The sequence below is a fragment of the Hyperolius riggenbachi genome, chromosome 1, assembly GCF_040937935.1.
Source record: "Hyperolius riggenbachi isolate aHypRig1 chromosome 1, aHypRig1.pri, whole genome shotgun sequence".
Classification (NCBI taxonomy): Eukaryota; Metazoa; Chordata; class Amphibia; order Anura; family Hyperoliidae; genus Hyperolius; species Hyperolius riggenbachi.
Window position 1 is genome coordinate 24,893,735 of NC_090646.1, and position 25,658 is coordinate 24,919,392.

At 47.1% G+C, this 25,658-nt stretch overlaps 1 protein-coding gene across 1 annotated transcript in view; it reads left to right on the plus strand.

Annotated features, from left to right (window-relative positions):
- The window catches only part of LOC137528913 (vomeronasal type-2 receptor 26-like), a 53,922-nt gene extending 28,746 nt beyond the window's left edge, over positions 1-25,176 (plus strand). Inside the window, exons 4-6 of the mRNA XM_068251075.1 lie at positions 1-142; positions 2,654-2,777; positions 24,275-25,176. The exon at positions 1-142 is cut by the window's left edge and continues 89 nt beyond it. Coding sequence (XP_068107176.1) covers positions 1-142; positions 2,654-2,777; positions 24,275-25,176 — 1,168 coding nt within the window. The remainder of the gene's footprint in view (positions 143-2,653; positions 2,778-24,274) is intronic.
- Positions 25,177-25,658: the final 482 nt, after the last annotated feature.

A 25,658-nucleotide genomic window follows, 5' to 3' on the forward strand; every position in this document is an offset into this window, starting at 1 on the left:
GTTTATAGCAAACTGGGTATTTCACAAACGTGGAACCCGTATTTTTCATAACATGACTTTACTGACCAGCTTTAGTGACAACGGAGACATCGAGGACGCAATCAATTTTAGGCCAGAAAATATCACCTGGAAGGAAGGCAAGGTAAGAGAGTGAGATATATTCTGAAATCCATTTATGGGCTCAATCCAATTCATTTTTTTTTAATTTATTTTTTTGTTTGTTTGTTTTTTTGCAGTGATAATTTTTATTTTTTTGTTTAAAATAGCTTTCAGCACTCTGACAATGAAAAAGTACTAAAAATAGGGAAAGTACTGTCAGAATTATTCCGTGTCTTGCTTGCTGGTGGCTTAGAAGTAACTTTATTGATAAGCTGTGAAAATATCACCCAGGAGAAAACTGAAAAAGTGATTTCACAAAAAAAGTGAAATGGATCGGACTCTATATATTTTACTTGTATTATGTCAGAATTACTAAATTCCAAAACCAACAAAATTCTAAAATTTCAACTGGAATTCCAAATTTAGCAAATTCTAAGTTTGCATTGTGGTATCACAAAAATAGTAATTTATTGAGAATATATTTGGCACTAACCAAATGAATCATGGTTAGTGTAAATTTGTATAAATATGTCCACAATAGGATATCATTTCACTTAAAATGCTTTTTTTTACTTACAATTTTCACTTTTTTTGCATAGAATTTCCACATTCATGTCCCTTGAGGATGCTCAGCAGACATTTATAAATATGCATGAGAAAATGATTGTGAGTTACATGAACGTAATTTTGCATAAAGTTCATGTATCAGAATTTAGTGGCTTCAAAATTTCAACTTTTATGGGTAAATATACTATCTAATTTAAGGCTGCTTTCACAGTGGGACGTTACAGGCGCACGTTAGAGCAGCCTGTAACGCAGCCCACCGCACAGTAATGAAAAATCAATGGGCTGTTCACAGTGCCCACGTTGCGTTACACAGTAACGCTTCACGTCAAGACAACGTACTGCATGCAGTACTTTATACGTGGCTAAGCCGCGTTAGACTGTTTGCACATGCTCAGTACGGGTGTTTTTTTATTTTGTGGGCGGAGAGGAGGCGGGGAGAGGCTGCTATGTAGCCAGGCACATGGCTACTTGGCATTTACTGCACTTGCAGTGTTTACTCTTTGGAGCGGCCGCTGATTGGCTGGCGGGACCACGTTTTGCGGAGAGCTCCGCTCACGTGGTCTCCGCAGCGCCTCCGACAGAGCAGGCGCACCAAGAGCTGCTTGCAACGCGGCTCTTGGTAGCGTCCTGCTCCAACACAACCAGGCGTTGCGTTAGGGGCACATTATGTGCTGGTCATGTGGTTATGTGTTAGTCCTGGGGTGTTAGTAGCCTTACAGTTAGTAGAATATTGGTACATTTACATATTATACGATCACTTCACCCTAACCTAACTCTCACATTACCCTTCCCCTACCTATGACCACCCTCAGCTATGCCTAATATAACCCCCGCCTAACACTGACCCTCACCTAGACCTAACCACTAACCTTTGCCACTATAACGGAAATTTATTGAAACTTGCCAAAGCCGCAAATTCACCAATGCTAAAAATACCTCACCAGCTCTAGCTCCTTGCATTTCATTTGAAACCTGGAAATACGCCTAAGTGTAGGGGAACTCTGGCACCCTCTTTGGCCACACTTTAATGGCACCCACCATAGCCACAATTTTAACAGCACCAAAATTATCTCCCCACCCCTAAATTTTAAAAATGGCACCAAGCCACGGACAAGCAGACAATGGCAGTGCCCAAATTATCGGACATGATCAATGCCTAAATTAACTATTTCACTCTTGGAGACCAGGGCCCATATGCAATTAACTTTTTCACCTAGGAGATCATTTTCATATTCTCTTTAAAATAACTTTTCAGCAGCACCCTGCAACTGCAAAAGTACCTACAAGTTGGTGAAAAGGTACTATCAGAATTATTTTGAGTATTTTCTTACAAGCTGGTGGTTCAATATTTTATTTAAACTTGTGAAAATATCACCTAAGAGAAAACTCAGGAGAAAAAGTAAATTGCATACGGGCCCAGGTGTTGCTTTTGCTCACTTCACAACAAACAAACATTCCACAGTGATGCACTTGCCAGCAGTTAATGGGCTGACACCTGTGATTATATTATAATATTTTATTCATGAAGTTATAGTCAGGAAAGTTGCTGTATTAATGTGCTGTGTTCAATGATGAGCAAATCCGATCCGGATGCTACTCGGATAGTAGCTATCCGGATTTCTCCCAGTAATGCACTGCGGCCTGGGCGGGGGATTTAATCCTCACCTATCATGATGTCTTCTTCGTCCGTCCCTCGGCGCCTCCCACGATGCGCTCCACTCCGGCGTCACGTGACTAAAAAACACTTCCTTCTTCCGGGTTGAAGAAGGAGGAAGTGTGTAGTCACGTGACGCCGGAGTGGAACGCATCGTGAGAGGCGCCGAAGGACGGACGAAGAAGACGTCATGATGGGTAAGGATTAAACCCCCCGCCCAGGCCGCAATGCATTACTGGGAGAAATCCGGATAGCTACTATCCGAGTAGCATCCGGATCGGATTTGCTCATCACTGGCTGTGTTTGATCATTATACTGTATCCCACTTACAAGGTACCAGAATTCCGGTGCAATGCCAGATGTCCTCCTGGGTATAGAAAAGTTCCGACTGAAAGCATCCATATCTGCTGCTATGACTGCATCCCGTGTTCAGAGGGGGAGGTGTCTAATGTCACAGGTACCATTTCATTATGTAACCAAAAAATTATTCCAGTGAACAATGTTTTACCTAAATCCACCCTACCCCAAACCCAGGGTATAGGGGAGCGCTTGGTTGTACAATTTCAACTTTATCTACTATGCAATCAATTAACCGGCTGCTTAAAGATTGTAACAAAATAGAGAAAAAAAATGAATTAGCACATAACTTTAAACATACATTACCTATAGCAATTGACGTGTATTAGCATGCGACCACTAGAAATCCACCTGCACTAATTTCAGAGATCCTTCTATAAGCATTAAAGGCTTAACTACTTAACGACCGCCTAACGCCAATGGGCGTAATCAAGGTGGCAGCCCCAGGTCGTTTAACGCCAATTGATAGAGATGCGCACGCATCTCCGCTCCGCCATCAATCTCCCAGTGGCCATTGTCACTAGGAGACTGTTAAACAGTGAAACCGCCATCTATTTACTTAGTACAGCGGTGCGATCTAAGGCAGCGATGTACAGGGAACAGTCGTGTCACTCGGCTGTCCCCTCCAGATGGGGGGAAGGAGAGGGATAAAAAAAATAATTATTAAAAAATAAAAGACAAAAATATTTACTACTAGCCGACCCGCGGCGTAGCATACACCACATAAAGGGGTAGAGGGCAGGAAGGGGGTATTGGGCACAGCGGTGGGGAGGGGGGTCGGACCCCCCCTCACCTGGGTCCCCCATGTGCGCTCCCCCTCCAGCTTAAGCTCAGCAGGACCCCCCTCACCTGGGTCTCCATGTGCATTCTCCCTGCAGCTTAAGCTCAGCAGGACCCCCCCTCCCTCACCTGGGTCCCCCATGTACGATCCCCCTGCAGCTTAAAGAGGAACTGTAACGACAAAACGGCCCCTGGGGGGTACTCACCTCGGGTGGGGGAAGCCTCCGGATCCTAATGAGGCTTCCCACGCCGTCCTGCATCCCTCGGGGGTCTCGCTGTAGCCCTCCGTGCAGCTGTGACGTAATATTTACCTTCCTGGCTCCTGCGCAGGCGCTCTGACGGCTGTCGGCGCCGAAGTAGGCGGAAATACCCGATCGCCGTCGGGTCTGCTCTACTGCGCAGGCGCAAGTTTCCGGCGCCTGCGCAGTAGAGCGGACCCGACGGAGATCGGGTATTTCCGTCTATTTCCGTGCCGAAAGTCGCCACAGCGCCCCCGCTGGAGCCAGCAAAGGTAAATATTGAACTGACAGTCGGCACAGTCGCCGGCTGTTCGGAGGGCTGCGGCGAGACCCCCGTGGGACAGAGGACGGCGTGGGAAGCCTCATTAGGATCCGGAGGCTTCCCCCACCCGAGGTGAGTACCCCCCAGGGGATCTTTTTGATGTTACAGTGTCTCTTTAAGCTCAGCAGGACCCCCCCTCCCTCACCTAGGTCCCCCATGTGCGCTCCCCCTCCAGCTTAAACTCAGCAGGACCCCCCCTCCCCCTCCTGGTTAAGCTCAGCAGCAGCCGCAACTATTAGTAAGAGGCAGCGGGTGGGGATGACTCACCTCTTCCGTGTTCCATCGTGCGTTCCACTGTCGTCACTTCCTGCAATGGCCTCGATTCATAAAGCATTTCCGCATGAGGAAATGCAGAAAGCCGCTCGCTTTACCGACCACACAGCAAAATATGTATTCATAAAGGCTTTTTCCGCATGAAAAGCCGACATCCACGAGCAGAGTGATAAATCACCGCCTTGCGCGGTGATTATCATCACAAAAGTAACAAATGTCAATTCATAAAGATTAGAGGTAGCGGTATGCGGACGGGTATTACCGCTACCTCTGATGTCGCGAGAAGCGTGCGGAATCCGTTGCAGTGAATGGGACAGACCTCCCAAGCAGCTGCAGAGAGAACACCGCACGGAGGGATTCCGCCTGCTTCTCCGGCTTCCGCATGTCTCCCGACAGCCTAACGCCTGCCTACAGCGGAGTATCTCCGCACGCCTGTCATAACAGGCAACATTTTTATGAATTACCACCCTGAAGGCGGAAATACCGACAGCGGTGTTTCCCCACTCCACTTTCCCCGCTCGCAGGCACTTTTATGAATCGAGGCCATTGCCTCACACTGTATTGGAGTAATTTGCCTTCTTAAAACAGAAGAAAATCTGCAATAATTCAGCTATAAGTGAACATTTGTGGTTACCCACAATGCACTGCTACTAAATATGCAAATTTTCCCTTTTCACCCTTGGTAAGCCAAGCAAGCATCCAGAACCGCTGGTGTATAGCAAGCCTATAGCTTTAAATTTTAAACAGTCATATCAACCCCACATGTGACAGCCTGTTTCAGACTTTTGTTCCTCATCAATACTTGGCAGGGATCAATATAGCTGTATGAGATAGGGCTTGGACCAGTACACCAGAGTAACCAAGCAGCTCAGGGTGACCCAAACCACTCAGAATGTGTAGGGGGATAAATGGGATCAAAAAGACCTCCTACTAAAAAAAACAAAGCTTGGTGTAATTTGCCTTCTTAAAACAGAAGAAAATCTGCAATAATTCAGCTATAAGTGAACATTTGTGGTTACCCACAATGCACTGCTACTAAATATGCAAATTATCCCTTTTTACCCTTGGTAAGCCAAGCAAGCATCCAGAATTGCCGATGTATAGCAAGCATTAGAGTTGGGCCGAACAGTTCGCCTGCGAACGGTTCCACGCGAACTTCGGTGGTTCGCGTTCGCGTCCCGCAGGCGAACCTTTGCGGAAGTTCGGTTCGCCCCATAATGCACATGGAGGGTCAACTTTGACCCTCTACATCACAGTCAGCAGGCCCAGTGTAGCCAATTAGGCTACACTAGCCCCTGGAGCCCCACCCCCCCCTTATATAAGGCAGGCAGCGGCGGCCATTACGGTCACTCGTGTGCTGCCTGCGTTAGTGAGAGTAGGGCGAGCTGCTGCAGACTGTCTCTCAGGGAAAGATTAGTTAGGCTTAACTTGTTCCTGTCTGGCTGCATACCTGTTCTGTGAACCCACCACTGCATACCTGTGCTGTGAACCCACCACTGCATACCTGTGCTGTGAACCCACCACTGCATACCTGTGCTGTGAACCCACCACTGCATACCTGTTCAGTGAACCCACCACTGCATACCTGTGCTGTGAACCCACCACTGCATACCTGTTCAGTGAACCTGCCACTGCATACCTGTTCTGTTCAGTGGACCCGCCACTGTATACCTGTTCATTGAACCCACCACTGCATACCTGTGCTGTGAACCCACCACTGCATACCTGTTCTGTGAACCCACCACTGCATACCTGTGCTGTGAACCCACCACTGCATACCTGTGCTGTGAACCCACCACTGCATACCTGTGCTGTGAACCCACCACTGCATACCTGTGCTGTGAACCCACCACTGCATACCTGTTCTGTGAACCCACCACTGCATACCTGTGCTGTGAACCCACCACTGCATACCTGTGCTGTGAACCCACCACTGCATACCTGTTCAGTGAACCTGCCACTGCATACCTGTTCTGTTCAGTGGACGCGCCACTGTATACCTGTTCATTGAACCCACCACTGCATACCTGTGCTGTGAACCCACCACTGCATACCTGTTCAGTGAACCCGCCACTGCATACCTGTTCTGTTCAGTGGACCCGCCACTGTATACCTGTTCAGTGAACCCGCCACTGCATACCTGTGCTGTGAACCCACCACTGCATACCTGTTCTGTGAACCCACCACTGCATACCTGTGCTGTGAACCCACCACTGCATACCTGTTCAGTGAACCTGCCACTGCATACCTGTTCTGTTCAGTGGACGCGCGTGGACAGTCACTGTTCTGTCATTCAGCTACATCAGCCAGGCGACCATATGGGCTGTAAAGCCACCAAAACCTGCACTCTCGCCATGGTGCGCACCAGTCCAGCACGGCCGTCACTACACAAACAGCTGTTTGCGGTGCGTTACACGGTGAGTTTGGTGTGTCAGTGTGCCTTAATTACACTACCTGATTGATGTATACACATGCAAGATGTTTGAAAGCACTTTAGGCCTGTCATTTAGCATTCAATGTGATTTCTGCCCTTAAAACGCTGCTTTGCGTCAAATCCAGATTTTTCCCCGGGACTTTTGGCATGTATCCCACTCCGCCATGCCCCCCTCCAGGTGTTAGACCCCTTGAAACATCTTTTCCATCACTTTTGTGGCCAGCATAATTATTTTTTTTTTCAAAGTTCGCATCCCCATTGAAGTCTATTGCGGTTCGCGAACTTTAACGCAAACCGAACCTTCCGCGGAAGTTCGCGAACCAGGTTCGCGAACCTAAAATCGGAGGTTCAGCCCAACTCTAGCAAGCATATAGCTTTAAATTTTACACAGTCATTTTAACTCCACATGTTTCAGACTTTTAGCCCTCATCAGTACTTGGCAGAGATTGATATGGCTGTATGAGATAGGGCTTGGACCAGTACAACAGAGTAACCAAGCAGCTCAGGGTGACCCAAACCTCTCGGAACGTATAGGGGGAAAAAAGGGACCAAAAAGACCTCCTAAAAAAAAAAAAAAAACTTGCTGTAATTTGCCTTCTTAAAACAGAAGGAAATCTGCAATAATTCAGCTATAAGTGAACATTTGTGGTTACCCACAACGCACTGCTACTAAATATGCAAATTATCCATTTTCACTGCTGGGAATGTGTACTACTACTCACACACGAAATATCATTGCTGGCAATGGGCTCTATTCACTAACAGGCAAAAACACCGCAAAATCTTACCGCTAAATTTCCGCCAGCGGTAAACTCCGCATTTTTTCCACATTCACTAATATTTTCCGCATGTTTTCCGCATGCGGGGAAAAAGGTGCGTAAACAGCCATTATTCATGCGGGAATCATGCGGTAAAAAGGTCGCATGAAAAAGTGTTTAAAAAAAAATTATTAAAGTCCACCAAGCACAGCCCTTAAGCCTCCAGACTTCATTAAAGTCAATGGGAGGCGGAATATATCACCTACTACTTGTAGGTAATAAAAAATCGGTAAATAACGACGAAATGATGCACCTGAACATTTTTGAGAATTGATTTTTTATTGCGGAAAATACCGACTTTTGCAGACATTTTTCCGCATGAATCCTGCACTTTTACCGCAGTTTTTCCGCATGCGGAAAAAACATGCGGAACATTTTGAGAATGTCAACTTGACGGTGTTTTGGTCGCAAAATTCCTTCCCGCATGTACTTTACCGCATGTGCACACCAAAAACGCTAGCAGATCTGCAAAATGCTAGCGTTTTTTGGAGCAGATTTTCAGAGCAATTCTGGGCATGTTTAGAGACGTTTTCTAAACATGCCTAGCGGTTTTAGGAGCGTTTTCGGGTAGCAGATTACACATATTGTTACAGGCCAGTCCACACCTATAATCGCAAACCTATGCGGGAGTGATTTTCCCGCAATTAATGCGGCAAAAATCACTGGACACTGCGGCAGTTTTAGAGCGATCGCGATTAGAGTGCTTAGCACGCTAATCACAATCGCTAAACGCAAATCGCCGGCAAACTGCTGCAAGAAACGTGTTTGCGGTTATCGATAACCGCAAATGTGGCAGTGAGAACACTGCCATTTGCAACAATGTGTAGCAGTTTTACTAAACTGCTAGCGGTTTGCCATGAGTGGCTTTAGCATATATCTTTAAATTTTACACAGTTATATTAACCCCACATGTGACATCCTGTTTCAGACTTTTGGTCCTCATCAGTACATGGCATGGATTACTATGGCTGTATGAGATAGGGCTTGGACCAGTACAACAGAGTAACCAAGCAGCTCAGGGTGACCCAAACTACTAAGAATGTATAGGAGGATAAAAGGGACCAAAATTCCCTCCTACTAAAAAAAAGCAAAGCTTGGTGTAATTTGCCTTCTTAAAACAGAAACAAATCTGCAATCATTCAGCTATAAGTAAACATTTGTGGTTACCCACAATGCAATGCTATTGAATATGCAAATTATCCCTCTTTGCCCTTGGTTTGATATGACACTACTTCTTCTTGCTTGGACCAGCCCCTTCTTCTTGCTTGGACCGGCCCTGGGGGCAGGGCGCTACTTCTTCTTCTTGCTTGAAGGTTGAGGCACTTACTCTATTATATATATAGATAAAAAAACAATGGGGGAGCGATCAGACCCCACCAACAGAGAGCTCTGTCAGCAAACCTTTTCTCCCCACCAACAGAGCTCTCTGTTGGTGGGGAGAAAAGCGTTGCTGAGTTGGACGGTCCTGCAGCGAGGCCTTAAAGCTGCAGCGGTCTATTTGTTAAAAAACACTGCAGTTTCAAGAACATCAAAAAGTTTTAGATATCACCACGCTGCACCTGCATCACTAACCACACTTGGGCACTTTAGGTTGACCTCACAGCTCAAAAGATGTTCCGCTTTTCAATTGCAAGCTTTCTGCGGCTGAGTAGTGTACTGGTTAAAGAGGATCTGTATTGGAAAAAAAGGCACCGGGGGGTACTGACCTCGGGAGGGGGAACCTTCTTTATCCTATTGAGGATCCCCCCCCCCGTCCTTCTCCGTCCCACGGCAGTAGTGACAGAGCTCCCCGAACGGCGGGGATGTAAATATTTACCTTCCCAGGACCAGTGCAGGCACAGTAGCAGCTCGGGAACAGTAGCAGCTTGGAAATAGGTGGAAATAGCCAATCCCAGTCAGGTCCGCTCTGCTAAGCAGGCGCAAGTCTCCTGCACCTGCGCAGTAGAGCGGACCCAATTGAGATTGTCTATTTCCGCCTATTTCCAAATGTAGAGCTGCCAAACCTCCCCACTGGAACAGGGAAAGGTAAATATTGCACAGCCTGACAAACTGTCAGCTGTGCAATCTGTGGGCTGCAGCGAGACCGTCGTGTGATGGAGGAGGATGGGGAAAGCCTCGATTGGATCCAGAGGCTTCCCCCTCCTGAGGTGAGTAGCCCCCATGGGCATTTTTTTCAATAGAGTGTCTTCAGGGGTTTGACACAGGAGACTTGGGTTCGAACATTGGCTTTTCCTGTTCAGTAAGCCAGCCAACACCAATTCAGCAAAAAGTGTGCATGAAAAAGGGCGCCAGGTAAAAAGGGCCCGGCTGGATAACGAATATTTAAGCTGCTATCATTCTCTTATACTGTTAAAAGCAGATGCCTCACCTGGTACAGTTGGTCACTGGAAGACTAGGGTCCAAATTCAGGAAGGGGGCGGAGCCACAACAGCCAGATGTGTTTATTTTTCAATGGGAATATACAAAGTATTGATACCAAGGACCCCAAAGCTGATAAACTTGATAATTGAGTGACTGCATGTCAAAGGTAGAAAAAGTGGGCGGTGCCAACAACTTCATTTTTTACATTGCAGGGTTCCCAAACTTTACACAATTGGCCACTGGGTGACTGGGATGAATATTCAGAAATGTGGGTGGAGCCTACAACAGCCAATCAAAATGTACCTATTGATTTTCAAGGGGCATATTCACATTGCTACCATTCTTACACTGTTAATGGCAGAGGCCTCAAACCTGATACAGTCAGTCATTGTGTGACTGGGGTACAAATTCACTAAAGGGGTAGAGCCACAAACAGCCAATCAGATTTGTTAGATTGATTTCAGCCATTCTGTTATTGGCAGGGTTCTCAAACATGACACAGTTGGCCACTGGGTGACTGGGACTAATATTCAGGAAAGTGGGTGGAGCCTACAGCAGCCAATCAAAATTCACCTTTCAATTTTCAAGGGGAATATTTACATTTCTGCCATTCTTACACTCTTAATGGCAGAGGTCTAAAATCTGCTACAGTCAGTCACTGGGAGACTGGGGTTTAAATTCTGAAGGGAGCGGGTCAAAAACAGCCAATCAGATTTGTTTAATTTCAATGGTAAAATGCAACTTATTGATGCCAAGGACCCCAAACCTCATAAACTTGGTCATTAAGTGACTGTATGTAAAGGTTAGAAATAGTGGGCGGAGCCAAAAACAACTAACTTTTTACATGGGAAAACTGCAGCTTTTCTTACACTGTTAATGGCAGGGTTCTCAAACTTCACACAGTTGGTCACTGGGTGACTAGGATTAATATTAGGAAAAGTGGGTGGAGCCTACAAGAGCCAATCAAAATTCACCTATTGATTTTCAAGGGGAATATTGAAACTGCAGCCATTCTTACACTGTTAACGGCAGAGGCTCAAACCTGCTACAGTCGGTCGTTAACCCTCCTGGCGGTATAAAAAAATACGCCATGAGGCAGGGCGGCAGTTTTTTTTTTAATTTTTTTTTTCTATATCATGTAGCGAGCCCAGGGCTCGCTACATGATAGCCGCTGCTCAGCGGCATCCCCCCGCCCTCTTCGATCGCCTTCGGCGATCTCCGATCAGGAAATCCCGTTCAAAGAACGGGATTTCCTGGAGGGCTTCCCCCGTCGCCATCCCCCCGTCGGGTCGTCATTGGGAGTCCCGGGCCACCCCTCGGCGCTGCCTGGCACTGATTGGCCAGGCAGCGCACGGGGTCTGGGGGGGGGGGGGGCGCGCGCCGCACCGTATAGCGGCGATCGGGCGCGCGGCGGCGGCGGCGATCAGGGTGCTGGCGCAGCTAGCAAAGTGCTAGCTGCGTCCAGCAAAAAAAAAAAATTAAACAAATCGGCCCAGAAGGGCCTGAGCGGCACCCTCCGGCGGCTTACCCCGAACTACGTTTGGGGTTACCGCCAAGAAGGTTAAGTGTCTGGGGTTCAAATTCAGTAAAGGGCAGTGGTGCTCAGCAGAGCTCGAATATTCGAGTAGCTCGAATATTCGAGCTCTTTTTCAGCTATTCGAGCTCGGTATTCGAGCTCCGAATAGCTGTAGCTATTCGAATGGGCTATTCGAGTACACTCGAATAGCCCATTCACTATTCGAGCTATTCGAGCAACCCGGCGCTATTCGAGCTCGGTACCGAGCTCGAATAGCGTCATAGCCCAGATTGATGTCCTTAGAGCCAATCAGAGGGCTCCCAGGCCCTCTGACGGCAGCCAATCACAGAGGGGGACCCTGGCCAGCCCCTACCCTATAAATAGCGGCCGCCATGTTCCGTTTCTCCGTGCTTGCCTGAGACTTGTACAGAGAGAGAGTTGCTCCTTTGTGCTTTGGCTTAGCAAGAGCTCTATTGTGGTCATTTACGTTTTTGCTCACATACACCTCCTATACACACCTATATTGTTGTTAGTTATTTAGACATTGTATTTTAGTTAGTAGCTTGTGTGTTACATTAGAGACAGGCAGCTGCTGCAAGCTTACAGGTTTAGGCCTCAGGGGGGCCTTGCCTCTGTGGGCAGCTGTCCTCTGTTTATTTCTCTCATCTATACCAGTATTTCTGCTGTCCTTTACTAATAGTATTGTAGTTATACTGTACTAGGAGTAGGACACTCACTGACTGTCACTGTTTATAGGCTACTAGCTAGCTCCTGCGTGTGTGCACTCACTCACTGTCTGTGTGTACACACACTCTATTTCCTTCTGATTACTGATAGATTATTGTTAGTTAGTTGTACTTACTTACTACTTACTCTTACTGTACCCGTAGGGACACTCACTGTCACTGTTCATATAGGCTACTAGCTCCTGCGTGTGCGCACTGCACTCACTGTCTGAGTGTACACACACAACACACACTCTATTTCCTTCTGATCGCTGATTGATTATCGTAATTAGTTAGTTGTACTTACTGTTACTACTTACTCTTACTGTACTAGGAGTCTAGGACACTCAGTCACTGTCCATAGGCTACTAGCTCCTGCGTGCGTGCACTCACTGTCTGAGTGTACACACACAACACACACTCTATTTCCTTCTGATCGCTGATTGATTATCGTAATTAGTTAGTTCTACTTACTTACTGTTACTACTTACTCTTACTGTACTAGGAGTCTAGGACACTCAGTCACTGTGTTCATAGGCTACTAGCTCCTGCGTGCGTGCACTCACTGTCTGAGTGTACACACACAACACACACTCTATTTCCTTCTGATCGCTGATTGATTATTGTAATTAGTTAGTTCTACTTACTGTTACTAATTACTCTTGCTGTACTAGGAGTCTAAGACACTCAGTCACTGTTCATAGGCTACTAGCTCCTGCGTGCGTGCACTCACTGTCTGAGTGTACACACACAACACACACTCTATTTCCTTCTGATCGCTGATTGATTATCGTAATTAGTTAGTTGTACTTACTGTTACTACTTACTCTTACTGTACTAGGAGTCTAGGACACTCAGTCACTGTCCATAGGCTACTAGCTCCTGCGTGCGTGCACTCACTGTCTGAGTGTACACACACCACCCACACTCTATTTCCTTCTGATCGCTGATTGATTATTGTAATTAGTTAGTTCTACTTACTGTTACTACTTACTCTTACTGTACTAGGAGTCTAGGACACTCAGTCACTGTGTTCATAGGCTACTAGCTCCTGCGTGCGTGCACTCACTGTCTGAGTGTACACACACCACCCACACTCTATTTCCTTCTGATCGCTGATTGATTATTGTAATTAGTTAGTTCTACTTACTGTTACTACTTACTCTTACTGTACTAGGAGTCTAGGACACTCAGTCACTGTCCATAGGCTACTAGCTCCTGCGTGCGTGCACTCACTGTCTGAGTGTACACACACAACACACACTCTATTTCCTTCTGATCGCTGATTGATTATCGTAATTAGTTAGTTCTACTTACTTACTGTTACTACTTACTCTTACTGTACTAGGAGTCTAGGACACTCAGTCACTGTGTTCATAGGCTACTAGCTCCTGCGTGCGTGCACTCACTGTCTGAGTGTACACACACCACCCACACTCTATTTCCTTCTGATCGCTCATTGATTATTGTAATTAGTTAGTTCTACTTACTGTTACTACTTACTCTTACTGCACTAGGAGTCTAGGACACTCAGTCACTGTGTTCATAGGCTACTAGCTCCTGCGTGCGTGCACTCACTGTCTGAGTGTACACACACCCACACTCCATTTCCTTCTGATCGCTGATTGATTATTGTAATTAGTTAGTTCTACTTACTGTTACTACTTACTCTTACTGTACTAGGAGTCTAGGACACTCAGTCACTGTGTTCATAGGCTACTAGCTCCTGCGTGCGTGCACTCACTGTCTGAGTGTACACACACCACCCACACTCTATTTCCTTCTGATCGCTGATTGATTATTGTAATTAGTTAGTTCTACTTACTGTTACTACTTACTCTTACTGTACTAGGAGTCTAGGACACTCAGTCACTGTCCATAGGCTACTAGCTCCTGCGTGCGTGCACTCACTGTCTGAGTGTACACACACAACACACACTCTATTTCCTTCTGATCGCTGATTGATTATCGTAATTAGTTAGTTCTACTTACTTACTGTTACTACTTACTCTTACTGTACTAGGAGTCTAGGACACTCAGTCACTGTGTTCATAGGCTACTAGCTCCTGCGTGCGTGCACTCACTGTCTGAGTGTACACACACCACCCACACTCTATTTCCTTCTGATCGCTGATTGATTATTGTAATTAGTTAGTTCTACTTACTGTTACTACTTACTCTTACTGCACTAGGAGTCTAGGACACTCAGTCACTGTGTTCATAGGCTACTAGCTCCTGCGTGCGTGCACTCACTGTCTGAGTGTACACACACCCACACTCCATTTCCTTCTGATCGCTGATTGATTATTGTAATTAGTTAGTTCTACTTACTGTTACTACTTACTCTTACTGTACTAGGAGTCTAGGACACTCAGTCACTGTGTTCATAGGCTACTAGCTCCTGCGTGCGTGCACTCACTATCTGAGTGTACACACACCACCCACACTCTATTTCCTTCTGATCGCTGATTGATTATTGTAATTAGTTAGTTCTACTTACTGTTACTACTTACTCTTACTGTACTAGGAGTCTAGGACACTCAGTCACTGTCCATAGGCTACTAGCTCCTGCGTGCGTGCACTCACTGTCTGAGTGTACACACACCACCCACACTCTATTTCCTTCTGATCGCTGATTGATTATTGTAATTAGTTAGTTCTACTTACTGTTACTACTTACTCTTACTGTACTAGGAGTCTAGGACACTCAGTCACTGTGTTCATAGGCTACTAGCTCCTGCGTGCGTGCACTCACTGTCTGAGTGTACACACACCACCCACACTCCATTTCCTTCTGATCGCTGATTGATTATTGTAATTAGTTAGTTCTACTTACTGTTACTACTTACTCTTACTGTACTAGGAGTCTAGGACACTCAGTCACTGTGTTCATAGGCTACTAGCTCCTGCGTGCGTGCACTCACTGTCTGAGTGTACACACACCACCCACACTCTATTTCCTTCTGATCGCTGATTGATTATTGTAATTAGTTAGTTCTACTTACTGTTACTACTTACTCTTACTGTACTAGGAGTCTAGGACACTCAGTCACTGTGTTCATAGGCTACTAGCTCCTGCGTGCGTGCACTCACTGTCTGAGTGTACACACACTAAATTTACTTGTGATTACTACTGATTATTGTAACTGCTAGTTGTACTTCCTGACTGTTACTACTTACTTACTGTACTAGGGGACACTCACTCAGTCACCTCACCAACCAACCCACTCCATTAAAGTACCCCACTTTTCACCCGCCCTTTTAAAAAACTTTTGTCTATACGCCCAAAACATTGAAGATGTCTGGAAGTGGCAGCCAGCGCGGTTTGGGCAAGGGCAAGGGCAGCAAGGGAATCAGGAGGAGAGGGAGCAGCATTGTGGCAAGCCGCGGCCGCGGGCGCGCCACCATGCACAGTTCCGCAGCAGCAGCAGCAGCGTCAGTGGCTAACATTCCTCCCATAGCCACTGGCCGTGGACGCCTTGGGCGCCGCCCAGCAGGAGCATCTGCAACTCACGCTGCAGAGACACAGCAGCAGCAGCGTGTAGCACCTGCTCCCATTTTCCTCCAGCCGGGTCGGAAACGTCCCATTGAGGAAAAGGATGCAGACACTGTGGTGCAACTCATGACGGAGGATGAGCAGCCCGCCATCAGCTCTGCATCCGAGGCCTCCACCCTCACCACCACCACCACCACCACCCCTGTTCGCAGCAGCCGCCCAGCAGGGCCTGGGGAGGAGGCCAGTTCACCATCAGTCGCCGACCTGTCACTCAGCAGTCTTTTTACCCCAGGCACCATCAGGGTATTGTGTGCTGTTGTTGGCGATTTTGAGGAGGAGATGCTGATGGGCACTTTGGGGGAGGAGGGATTGGACAGCAAGACTGTGGCGACAGTCAAGCGTCCCATCCATGCATCAGGAGAGGAGTTTGGGGGGTCATCATCCCAGCAGGACATGTTTCAGGAGGGGCATGATGATGATGACCCGGTGACAGACAGAGACTGGGTGCCACCACCTCCAGGGGATGTCGTCCTCAGCAGCTCTGAGGAGGAGGAGGATGATGCCCTTGTGGGCCTTGCAAGGAGGCGCATCATTGCAAGCATTGGCAGCGTCCCACAGCCTGCTGGTGTCTCAGGCTCAGCAGCAGCAGCAGCAGCATCAGCCAGTACCACCACCAGCCGCACCCAAGCCCCCCCCCCCCAACCACCACAGGGAGACAGGCAGCAGCGCTTCCATGCCGTAGTGGGATGTTTCTGTCACCAATCTGGCGGTTTTTCACCATGCCCACTGTGTACAGCAAGTACGCCACTTGCAACCACTGTCAGCGGAAGTTGAGCAGAGGTGCAGACCCCTTAAAGTTCAGCACCAGCTCGCTCATCAACCACCTTGCGGCTAAACATTTCCACCAGCATGAGGAGTTCCAGAGGCTGAAGGCATCTGGTGCTGGCAGTGGCACCACACCCATCACTGCACAGCCTTCAGCAGCAGCAGCAGCAACAGCAGCCACCCGCCCTCCTGCTCCTCCAGCAGCACCAGCAGGAGTGCGGAAACGCACTGCTCCTCCCCCCTCTGCAACTCCTGCCGCCGACACTGAGGCCTGTTCTGGCAGCCAGTCCTCAGTGGCCTCCTCCGCTGTGTCTGCTGATTCCCGTGCCAGCAAAAGGCCACACCAGAGCCTTTTGAGCGAGTCCTTCCAGGGGGTGGTTAGGGCTCTGCCTCCCAGCAGCCGTCGCGTGCGGCAGCTGAACGGCTTGCTGGCACGGGCCATGTGCTCCCAACTCCTGCCGTACACGCTCGTGCAGGAGGGGAGCGACATTCGTGCGCTGCTTGCTTGCGCAGCCCCAGACTGGCAGCTCCCCAGCAGACACTTTTTCTCCCGCAAGGCCATTCCTGCACTGCACCGCTTTGTGATGGCCAATGTGGAGCGAGGGCTGGAGCACGCGGTTGGTGAAAGGGTCCACGTCACCATGGACTCCTGGAGCAGCCGCTTCGGGACAGGCCGCTACCTGTCCTTCACTGTCCACTGGGTCAGCTTGGTGGAAGGGGGTGAGGATGGGAGAGCAGCAGCGGGCACAGCAGCAGCAGCAACACAGTGGGTGGTGCCACCCCGCAGGGTCAGGGGAACTGCAGCAGGTTCCTCCGATCCTCTGCCATCCTCCGGCACACCTGGCCAAACCCCCCGCCTCAGCAGCAGCGTGAAGGCCCGCCACTGCCAAGCGCTGCTGCACTTGGTCAGCCTTGGGAAGACCAAGCTGACGGCAACCCATGTGTTGGCCAAACTCCAGGAGCAGGAGAGGATTTGGCTGACCCCCAGAGGCCTCAGAGTCGGAGAGGTGGTGGCCGACAATGGGGCCAATCTGGTTGCCGCAATAGACAGGGGAAACCTGACCCACATCCCCTGTCTTGCCCACGTGCTGAACCTGGTGGTGCAGAAGTTCTTGCGCACCTACCAGGGGATGGGCGAACTGCTGGAAACGGCAAGGAACGTTGTGCGTCACTTCCGGCGCTCGGCTGCAGCCTGTGCGAGCCTGGAAGACGTGCAAAAGGAGCTGGATCTGCCACGCCATCGGCTGATCCTTGACGTTCCGACTCGCTGGAACTCCACCCTGGCGATGTTGGAGCGTCTGGTTGAACAGAAGCGCGCTGTCAAACAGTACCTTGCCCTGGCCACTGTTTCCGCCGCTCAGAGAACGGACAAGACCAGCAACATCCCGTCCATCGTCCCCGATGATGACTGGAGGCACATGCAGCAGGTGTGCTTTGTGCTGGCTCCCTTCCTGCAGGCCACAAACATGGTGAGCAGGGACCATGCTATGGTCTGCGAGTGGGTGCCCCTGGTTTCTCTGCTGAACAGGGCCCTCGATGCTTTGCTGGAACAGGGAGCGGCAGCCTTGGACCAGCAGGAGCGTCATGCAGCTGCGCAGTCCACCTCTGAGGGGGAGGAGGAGGAGGACTTGGTGGAGGTCCCTGACCTGGCTGCTGATGAGGGGGATCAGCACAGCGCAGCTGAGTTGGTGCGGGGGTGGAGAGAGGATGAGGCGGCAGAGGAGGAGGATGAGGACAGCACTGACGTCGATGTGCCAGCAGACGTGGCCCGCCTCTTCCCAATAGCAGCGCACATGCTGACGTGCCTGCGCAGGGACCCCAGGGTGATCCAGATGAAGCAGAGGGAGGAGATCTGGATCAGCATGATGTTGGACCCACGCCTCAAGGGGAAGTTGAGCCAGTTCCTGCCGCCTGCAGGAGGAGACCCAGCGCAACAAATAAGGAGCTTGCAGCAGGCCCTTGTTGAGCGCTTGGAGGAAGCCTTCCCCCAGCCTTCCACCCCCACTGTCCAGCAGCCAGCACAGAGGCAGCAGCAGGTGCCTGCATCCAGCAGCAGCAAGCGCCCCACAGACCTGCTGTCTCTCAGCCACGAGCTCTACAGGACTGTAGAGGCTCCGGCAGCAGTGACTAGAGAGGAGATGCATGCAGCAGCATCATCCTCCGGTCACAGCCAGCGCCTGACCCGCATGGTGGCTGACTACATGGGGTCGTACAGCGGGCTTGACAGCGATGCCCCTGTTGATCCCATGGAGTATTGGGTCAAGCGCATGGAGATCTGGAGCGAGCTGGCGCAGTACGCCCTGGAAGTGCTGTCCTGCCCCCCTTCCAGCGTGCTGTCCGAGCGCTGCTTCAGTGCAGCTGGTGGCGTGGTCACCGAGAAACGCTCACGTCTGTCTCACAAGTCTGTGGACAGACTGACGTTTCTCAAGATGAACCAGGCGTGGGTGGAAGGCGAGTTCCTGGCCCCTGTTGTCGGCGAGAGGGGGACATGAACTGGCTGCCGGAACCATCGTTAATGTGCCTTACCACCCTTTACCACCTCCTGGCTCCTGCTCACTAAGCCAGCCTGGTTCACTTTGACTATTACGTCGCCTGCAGCCACACATTTTACACCTACAGTGGGCTGCTGTGTACTGCCCTTCTGCTGTCTGTCTGTGTTTCCCACTGCCAGGGTACACAGATGATTTACCTTCTGCTGCCACTCTGCCACCAGCTATTACGTCAAACAATAGCTGCTCGCCTACTCCTCCATTCCTCCTCCTGCTGCTGCTGTCTGTCTGTGTTTCCCACTGCCAGGGTACACAGAATTACCTTCTTCTGCTGCCACTCTGCCACCAGCTATTACGTCAAACAATAGCTATATTGGTTGCAAAACCAAAACCAAACAAACCATTAAAAAAAAAAAAAAGGTTTAATTTTTCTGAGGTGCCCGGGTTGAAAACTGTGTTGTCCCAGTTGTGTATTGGACACAATGTGGGCTGCACGACCGCTGTCTGGGACCTCCTGTTGTGTTTATTTACAGCCCTGGTATCACCGCTAGGTACCAGGGCTATTATGTCACGCTGCCTACCTGCTGCCACACTCACACTACTCCTCCATACCTCCTCCTGCTGCTGCTGCTGCTGTCTGTCTGTGTTTCCCACTGCCAGGGTACACTACACAGATGATTTACCTTCTGCTGCCACTCTGCCACCAGCTATTACGTCAAACAATAGCTGCTCACATTACTCCTCCATTCCTCCTGCTGCTGTTGCTGTCTGTCTGTGTTTCCCACTGCCAGGGTACACAGAATTACCTTCTGCTGCCACTCTGCCACCAGCTATTACGTCAAACAATAGCTATATTGGTTGCAAAACCAAAACCAAACAAACCATTAAAAAAAAAAAAAAGGTTTAATTTTTCTGAGGTGCCCGGGTTGAAAACTGTGTTGTCCCAGTTGTGTATTGGACACAATGTGGGCTGCACGACCGCTGTCTGGGACCTCCTGTTGTGTTTATTTACAGCCCTGGTATCACCGCTAGGTACCAGGGCTATTATGTCACGGCGAGCTGCCTGCCTCATTGACTGCCTGCTGCCACACACTCATCCTCCTCCTCCTGCTGCTGAATTTACCTCCTGCTGTCTTTGTGTTTCCACTGCCAGGGAGCACATACAATGGCGCTTCCAACATGCGTGCGCCCACCAGCTATTTGTTACGCTCAAAAATAGCTGCATTTCTTTAAAAAAAAAATTGAAAAGAGAAATACGTGAAGAAGAAGAAGACGATATTGAAAAAGAAGGAGAAGGAGAAGATGAAGATAAAGAAGAAGATGAAGAAGAAGATGAAGAAGATGATGAAGAAGAAGATGAAAAAGAAGAAGAAGATGAAGAAGATGAAGAAGATGAAGAAGAAGAAGAAGATGAAGAAGAAGAAGAAGATGAAGAAGAAGAAGAAGAAGATGAAGAAGATGATGAAGAAGATGAAGAAGAAGAAGAAGAAGAAGAAGATGAAGAAGAAGAAGAAGAAGAAGAAGAAGATGAAGAAGAAGAAGAAGAAGATGAAGAAGAAGAAGAAGATGAAGAAGAAGAAGATGAAAAAGATGAAGATGAAGAAGAAGAAGAAGATAAAGAAGATGAAGATGAAGAAGAAGATGATGATGAAGAAGAAGAAGATGATGAAGAAGAAGAAGAAGAAGATGATGAAGAAGAAGAAGAAGATGATGATGAAGAAGAAGAAGAAGAAGAAGAAGACAATATAGAAGAAGAAGAAGAAGATATAGAAGAAGAAGATCTAGAAGAAGAAGAAAAAAGATAAAGAAGAAGAAGAACAAGTATATACAGTAACACTACTGAACAAAATTAAGGACACAACTTCTCTTTCCACATTTTTTTTTAAAGGAACATCCCCACATAATCACTTGCTGTTGTTACTTGGAAAAAAAGATGTTTCTTGCATCATTCACCCTCAAAACAAGTGTTGGAAGCTATTTAAGGCCAATTCGAATAGTGAGCTCGAATACCGACTCGAATAGTGAGCTCGAAGTCCGAGGTCGAATCGAATAGTAAAAATTATTCGACTCGAATATTCGACTGACCTCGAATAATTTACTATTCGAATTCGACCAAACTCGAATTTTAAAAAGGGGTATTTGAGCACCACTAGTAAAGGGGCTGAGCTAAAAACAGCCAGATTTCTTTGCTGGATAAACTGCTTCCATTAGCACAATTTTGACGCCAGGAACCCAAAAGCTCACAAACTTGGTCATTGAGTAGTGACTGTGTGTCCAGGTTACAAAAACTGGGTGGAGTTAAAACAGATTTTTCTGGGAAATTGTAAACTGCAGACCTTTTTCACTTTTAATGACAGGGTTCTCTGAATGACTGGGATAAATATTCACAAAAGTGGGTGGAGCCTAAAAATGCCAATCAAAAATCACATGTAGCTTTTCAAGGAGAATATTAAAATTGCTGCCATTCTTGCCCTGTTAATGGCACAAGCCTCAAACCTGGTACAGTTGGTCATTGGGTCACTGGGGTTCAAATTCAGAAAAGGGGACAGAGCCACAAACAGTGAATCAGATTTGTTTCATTTCATGGGAAAATACAAATTATTGATGCCAAGGACCCCAAAGCTCACAAACTTGGTCATTGAGTAGTGACTTTGTGTCCAGGTTACAAAAAGTGGGCGGAGCCAAAAACAAATTTCACTGGGAAAGTGTAAACTGCAGCCCTTCTTACGCTGTTTATGGCAGGGTTCCCAAACTTTGCCCAGATGGTCACTGAGTGACTAAGATTAATATTCAGGGAAGTGGGTGGAGCCTATAATAGCCAATCACAATTCACCTGTTGATTTTCAAGTGGAATATTTAAATTGCTGCTATTTTTACACTGTTAATAGCAGATGCCTCAAACCTGCTACAGTTGGTCATTGGGTGACTGGGGTTCAAATGCTGGAGAGGGGGTGAAGCCACAAACAGCCAATCTGATTTGTTTAATTTCTATGGGAATATACAAATTATTGTTGCCAAGGACCCCACAGCTCACAAACTTGGTCATTGAGTGTTTATGCGTTAGGGTTAGAAAGTGGGTGGAGGCAACACCAGCCGAATACATACCCGGGCAATGCTGGGTCATCAGTGGGTGGAGACAAATACAAATTTCACTGGGAAAATGTAAACTGCAGCCATTCCTACAGTGTTAATGGCAGGGTTTTTAAACTTTGCACAGTTGGTCACTGGGTGACTGGGATTAATATTCAGAAAAGTGGGAGGAGCCTACAAAAGTGAATCAAACTTCACCTATTGCTTTTCAAGGGGAATATTTAATTGCTACTATTTTTGCACTGTTAATGGCACAGGCCTCAAACCTGGTACAGTTGGTTATTGGATGACTGGGGTTCAAAAACAGCCAATCAGATTTTTTCATTTCAATGCAAATTATTGATACCAAAGACGGCAAAGCTCACAAACTTGGTCATTGAGTAATTGTGTGTTAGGGTTAGAAAAAGTGGGTGGAGCCGACACCAGCCAGATACATACCCGGGCAATGCCGGGCAATCAGCTAGTCAATAATAATAATAATAATAAACAGCCAATCAGATTTGTTTCATTCGAATGCAAATTATTGATGTCAAAGACCGCAGAGCTCACAAACTTGGTCATTGAGTAATTGGTTGTTTGTTAGGGTTACAAAAAGTAGGTGCAGCCAACACCAGGCAAATACATAAGCGGGCAACGCCGGGTCATAAGTGGGCGGAGACAAATACAAATTTTACTGGGAAAATGTAAACTGCAGCCATTCTTACACTGTTAATGGCAGGGTTCTCAAACTTTGCACAGTTGGTCACTGGGTGACTGGCATTAATATTCAGAAAACTGGGTGGAGCCTAAAAAGTCAATCCAAATTATTTTTTGCTTTTCAAGGGGAATATTTAATTGCTGCCATTCTTGCACTGTTAAGGACACAAGCCTCAAACCTGGTACAGTTGGGCATTGGGTGACTGGGGTTCAATTTCAGAAAAGAGGGTGGAGCCACAGCCAATCAGATTTTTTTCATTTCAATGCAAATTACTGATGCCAGATACCGCAAAGCTCACAAACTAGGTCATTGAGTAATTGTGTGTTAGGGTTAGAAAAAGTGGGCGGAGCCAACACTAGCCAAATACATACCCGGGAAATGCCGGGTCATCAGCTAGTATATATATATATATATGTATAATTTTTTTTTCTGAATTTGAACAAAAATATATAGGTATGCCATCCTCCTTACCATTTTCTTCCCTTCACCTTCTTAATTTTTGATTTTGATTTTGTATTTTGCATCTTCTCTTTTTTTTCAGCATTGTTCAGGCTAGGTTCACAGTGGTCTGTTGCATAACACATGTGTTATAATGTGTTTTATGAGTGTGAACGGCAATGGAGGCTGGACATAGACTTTAAAGGGGAACTTCAGCCTAAACAAACATACTGTCATTAAGTTACATTAGTTATGTTAACTAAAATAGATAGGTAATATAATCTCTTACCCACCCTGTTTTAAAAGAACAGGCAAATGCTTGTGATTTCATGGGGGCAGCCATCTTTTTCATGGGGGTAGCCATCTTTTTTGTTGTAAGGAGGTGTTAGGGAGCATGAGACACAGTTCCAACTGTCCTGTGTCCTGATCACCCCTCCCAACTGTGCACGCTAGGCTTCAAATCTCAAATTCAAAAAATAAAAAAAAATTGCACCAAAATAGCAAAACGAGAATAAAAACATCAGAAATCCCATCATGCTTTGCACAGCATCAGGGGAAAAATGCCCGGGCAGTTTTCTTCTGTGCAGGCTTGGTTAAGAAAAACAAACTTCTGATGCTGTGAAACTGTTAAAGAAACACCAAGCCTTTTCAGTGCTGCTGAGTAGCGTTTTAGTCTGGAGGTTCACTTTAGTACAGAGCCTTCATGCAGCAAGTGAAAATACTGTCATCAGTTATAGTGCAGTACTGTGAACAGGCCCATAAAGTTGTATGGACAGTGAGTTGACATGCAGAAATATTCTGCAGAGCAAGTGAGCACTGTGAACAGGGCCTTCGTTTTAGAAAGTCAAGGCACAAATCTCTCTAATATTCATAATAAGTGAATAAACTGAATATTATCTTCCAGAATGGGAAATAAAGTCATTCATGGGAGACAGTGCCTTTCTAGTGCCACCCATTATATGTATTTATTTTACTAGCGCTGCTGGACCTATTTTTGATTATTTTTTGATGACCCTAGCCATAGCTCTATCAGACACCTAATAAAACCAATACACAATATAAATGGTTGATCATATTTCTGATTTTCATTGTAGATAGTGAGAGCTGCTTCAAATGTCCCGAAAAAGAGTGGCCTGATGAGAAGAAAGTGAACTGTGTTTCCAAAATATATGAATATCTGTCCTATGACAATGATGTTCTGTCGTTAATATTTTTGTGTGCCTCTGTAATGCTTTTGGCCATAACATTATTTGTATTAGGAAACTTTATTTATTACTGGGACACTCCAATTGTGAAAGCCAATAACCGGACAGTGAGCTTCATTCTCCTGACTTCCAACTTTCTGAGCTTTCTCTGTGTCTTCTTGTTCCTCGGACGTCCTGTGGATATAACCTGCATGTTGAGACAAGTGTCTTTTGGCGTCTTCTTCTCCATTGCTGTCGCTTCAGTCCTAGCCAAGACTGTCACCGTCTGCATTGCCTTCAAAGCCACCAAACCTGGCAGCTACTGGAGAAAATGGGCAGGAGTCAAGGTTTCCAACTTTTTAGTCTTGATTTGTTCTTTTGGCCAAGTTCTGATTTGTGTTATTTGGCTATCAGTATCTCCTCCCTATCAGGAGTATGACATGCACTCTTATCCTGGTAAGATCATTGTTCAGTGTAATGAGGGGTCAGTGATTGGCTTCTACTCTGTGTTGGGTTATATGGGGTTTCTGGCAGCTGTGAGTTTTCTTCTGGCTTTCATGGTGAGGACATTACCGGACAGCTTTAATGAGGCCAAGTACATCACATTCAGCATGCTGGTGTTCTGCAGTGTCTGGATTGCCATGATCCCGGCCTATCTGAGCACCCGAGGGAAATACATGGTGGCTGTGGAGGTATTCGCCATCCTGACCTCAAGTGCTGGAATATTAGCCTGTATATTTTTCCCAAAATGTTATATTATGCTTCTCAAACCGGAGCTGAACACCAAAAAAGAGATATGTAGCAGGAAATAAACCTGTAAAAAACAGTAGCTCATGGTGGTGTGGATATTGTTTGTTGAGACTCTAATATTAAATTAAATAAAATGTTACATTGTGTTCTCTCTTTTTACAGCTGAAGTTGTGATAATTAAAGCCATTTCCGGACGTTGATGATTGAAATATATATCCTGTTTGGGACCTGTTATCCTGCCAGGGCACAGATTTCAATTTCTGTGCCATACGCTCCCGCCATTACCAACAATCACACCACTCTCTCATTGCTGAAGCTCACTTGATCTCCCATCACTATGACAGCAGAATTTTAATTGGCTCCTGGACCTGTGATTGCTGTCAGGGACAATTCTAGACTTTTTGCAAACTTGTGAAGATGTGTGGGTAGTATAATTGTCCCAGTATAGGTAGCCTGGAGGGGGTAGCAGCCAGGAAGGGGGTCAGTGGGCATGTCGCTGGGGAGGGGAGGTGAGACCCCGCTCCCTCACCTGGGTCTCCCGTCC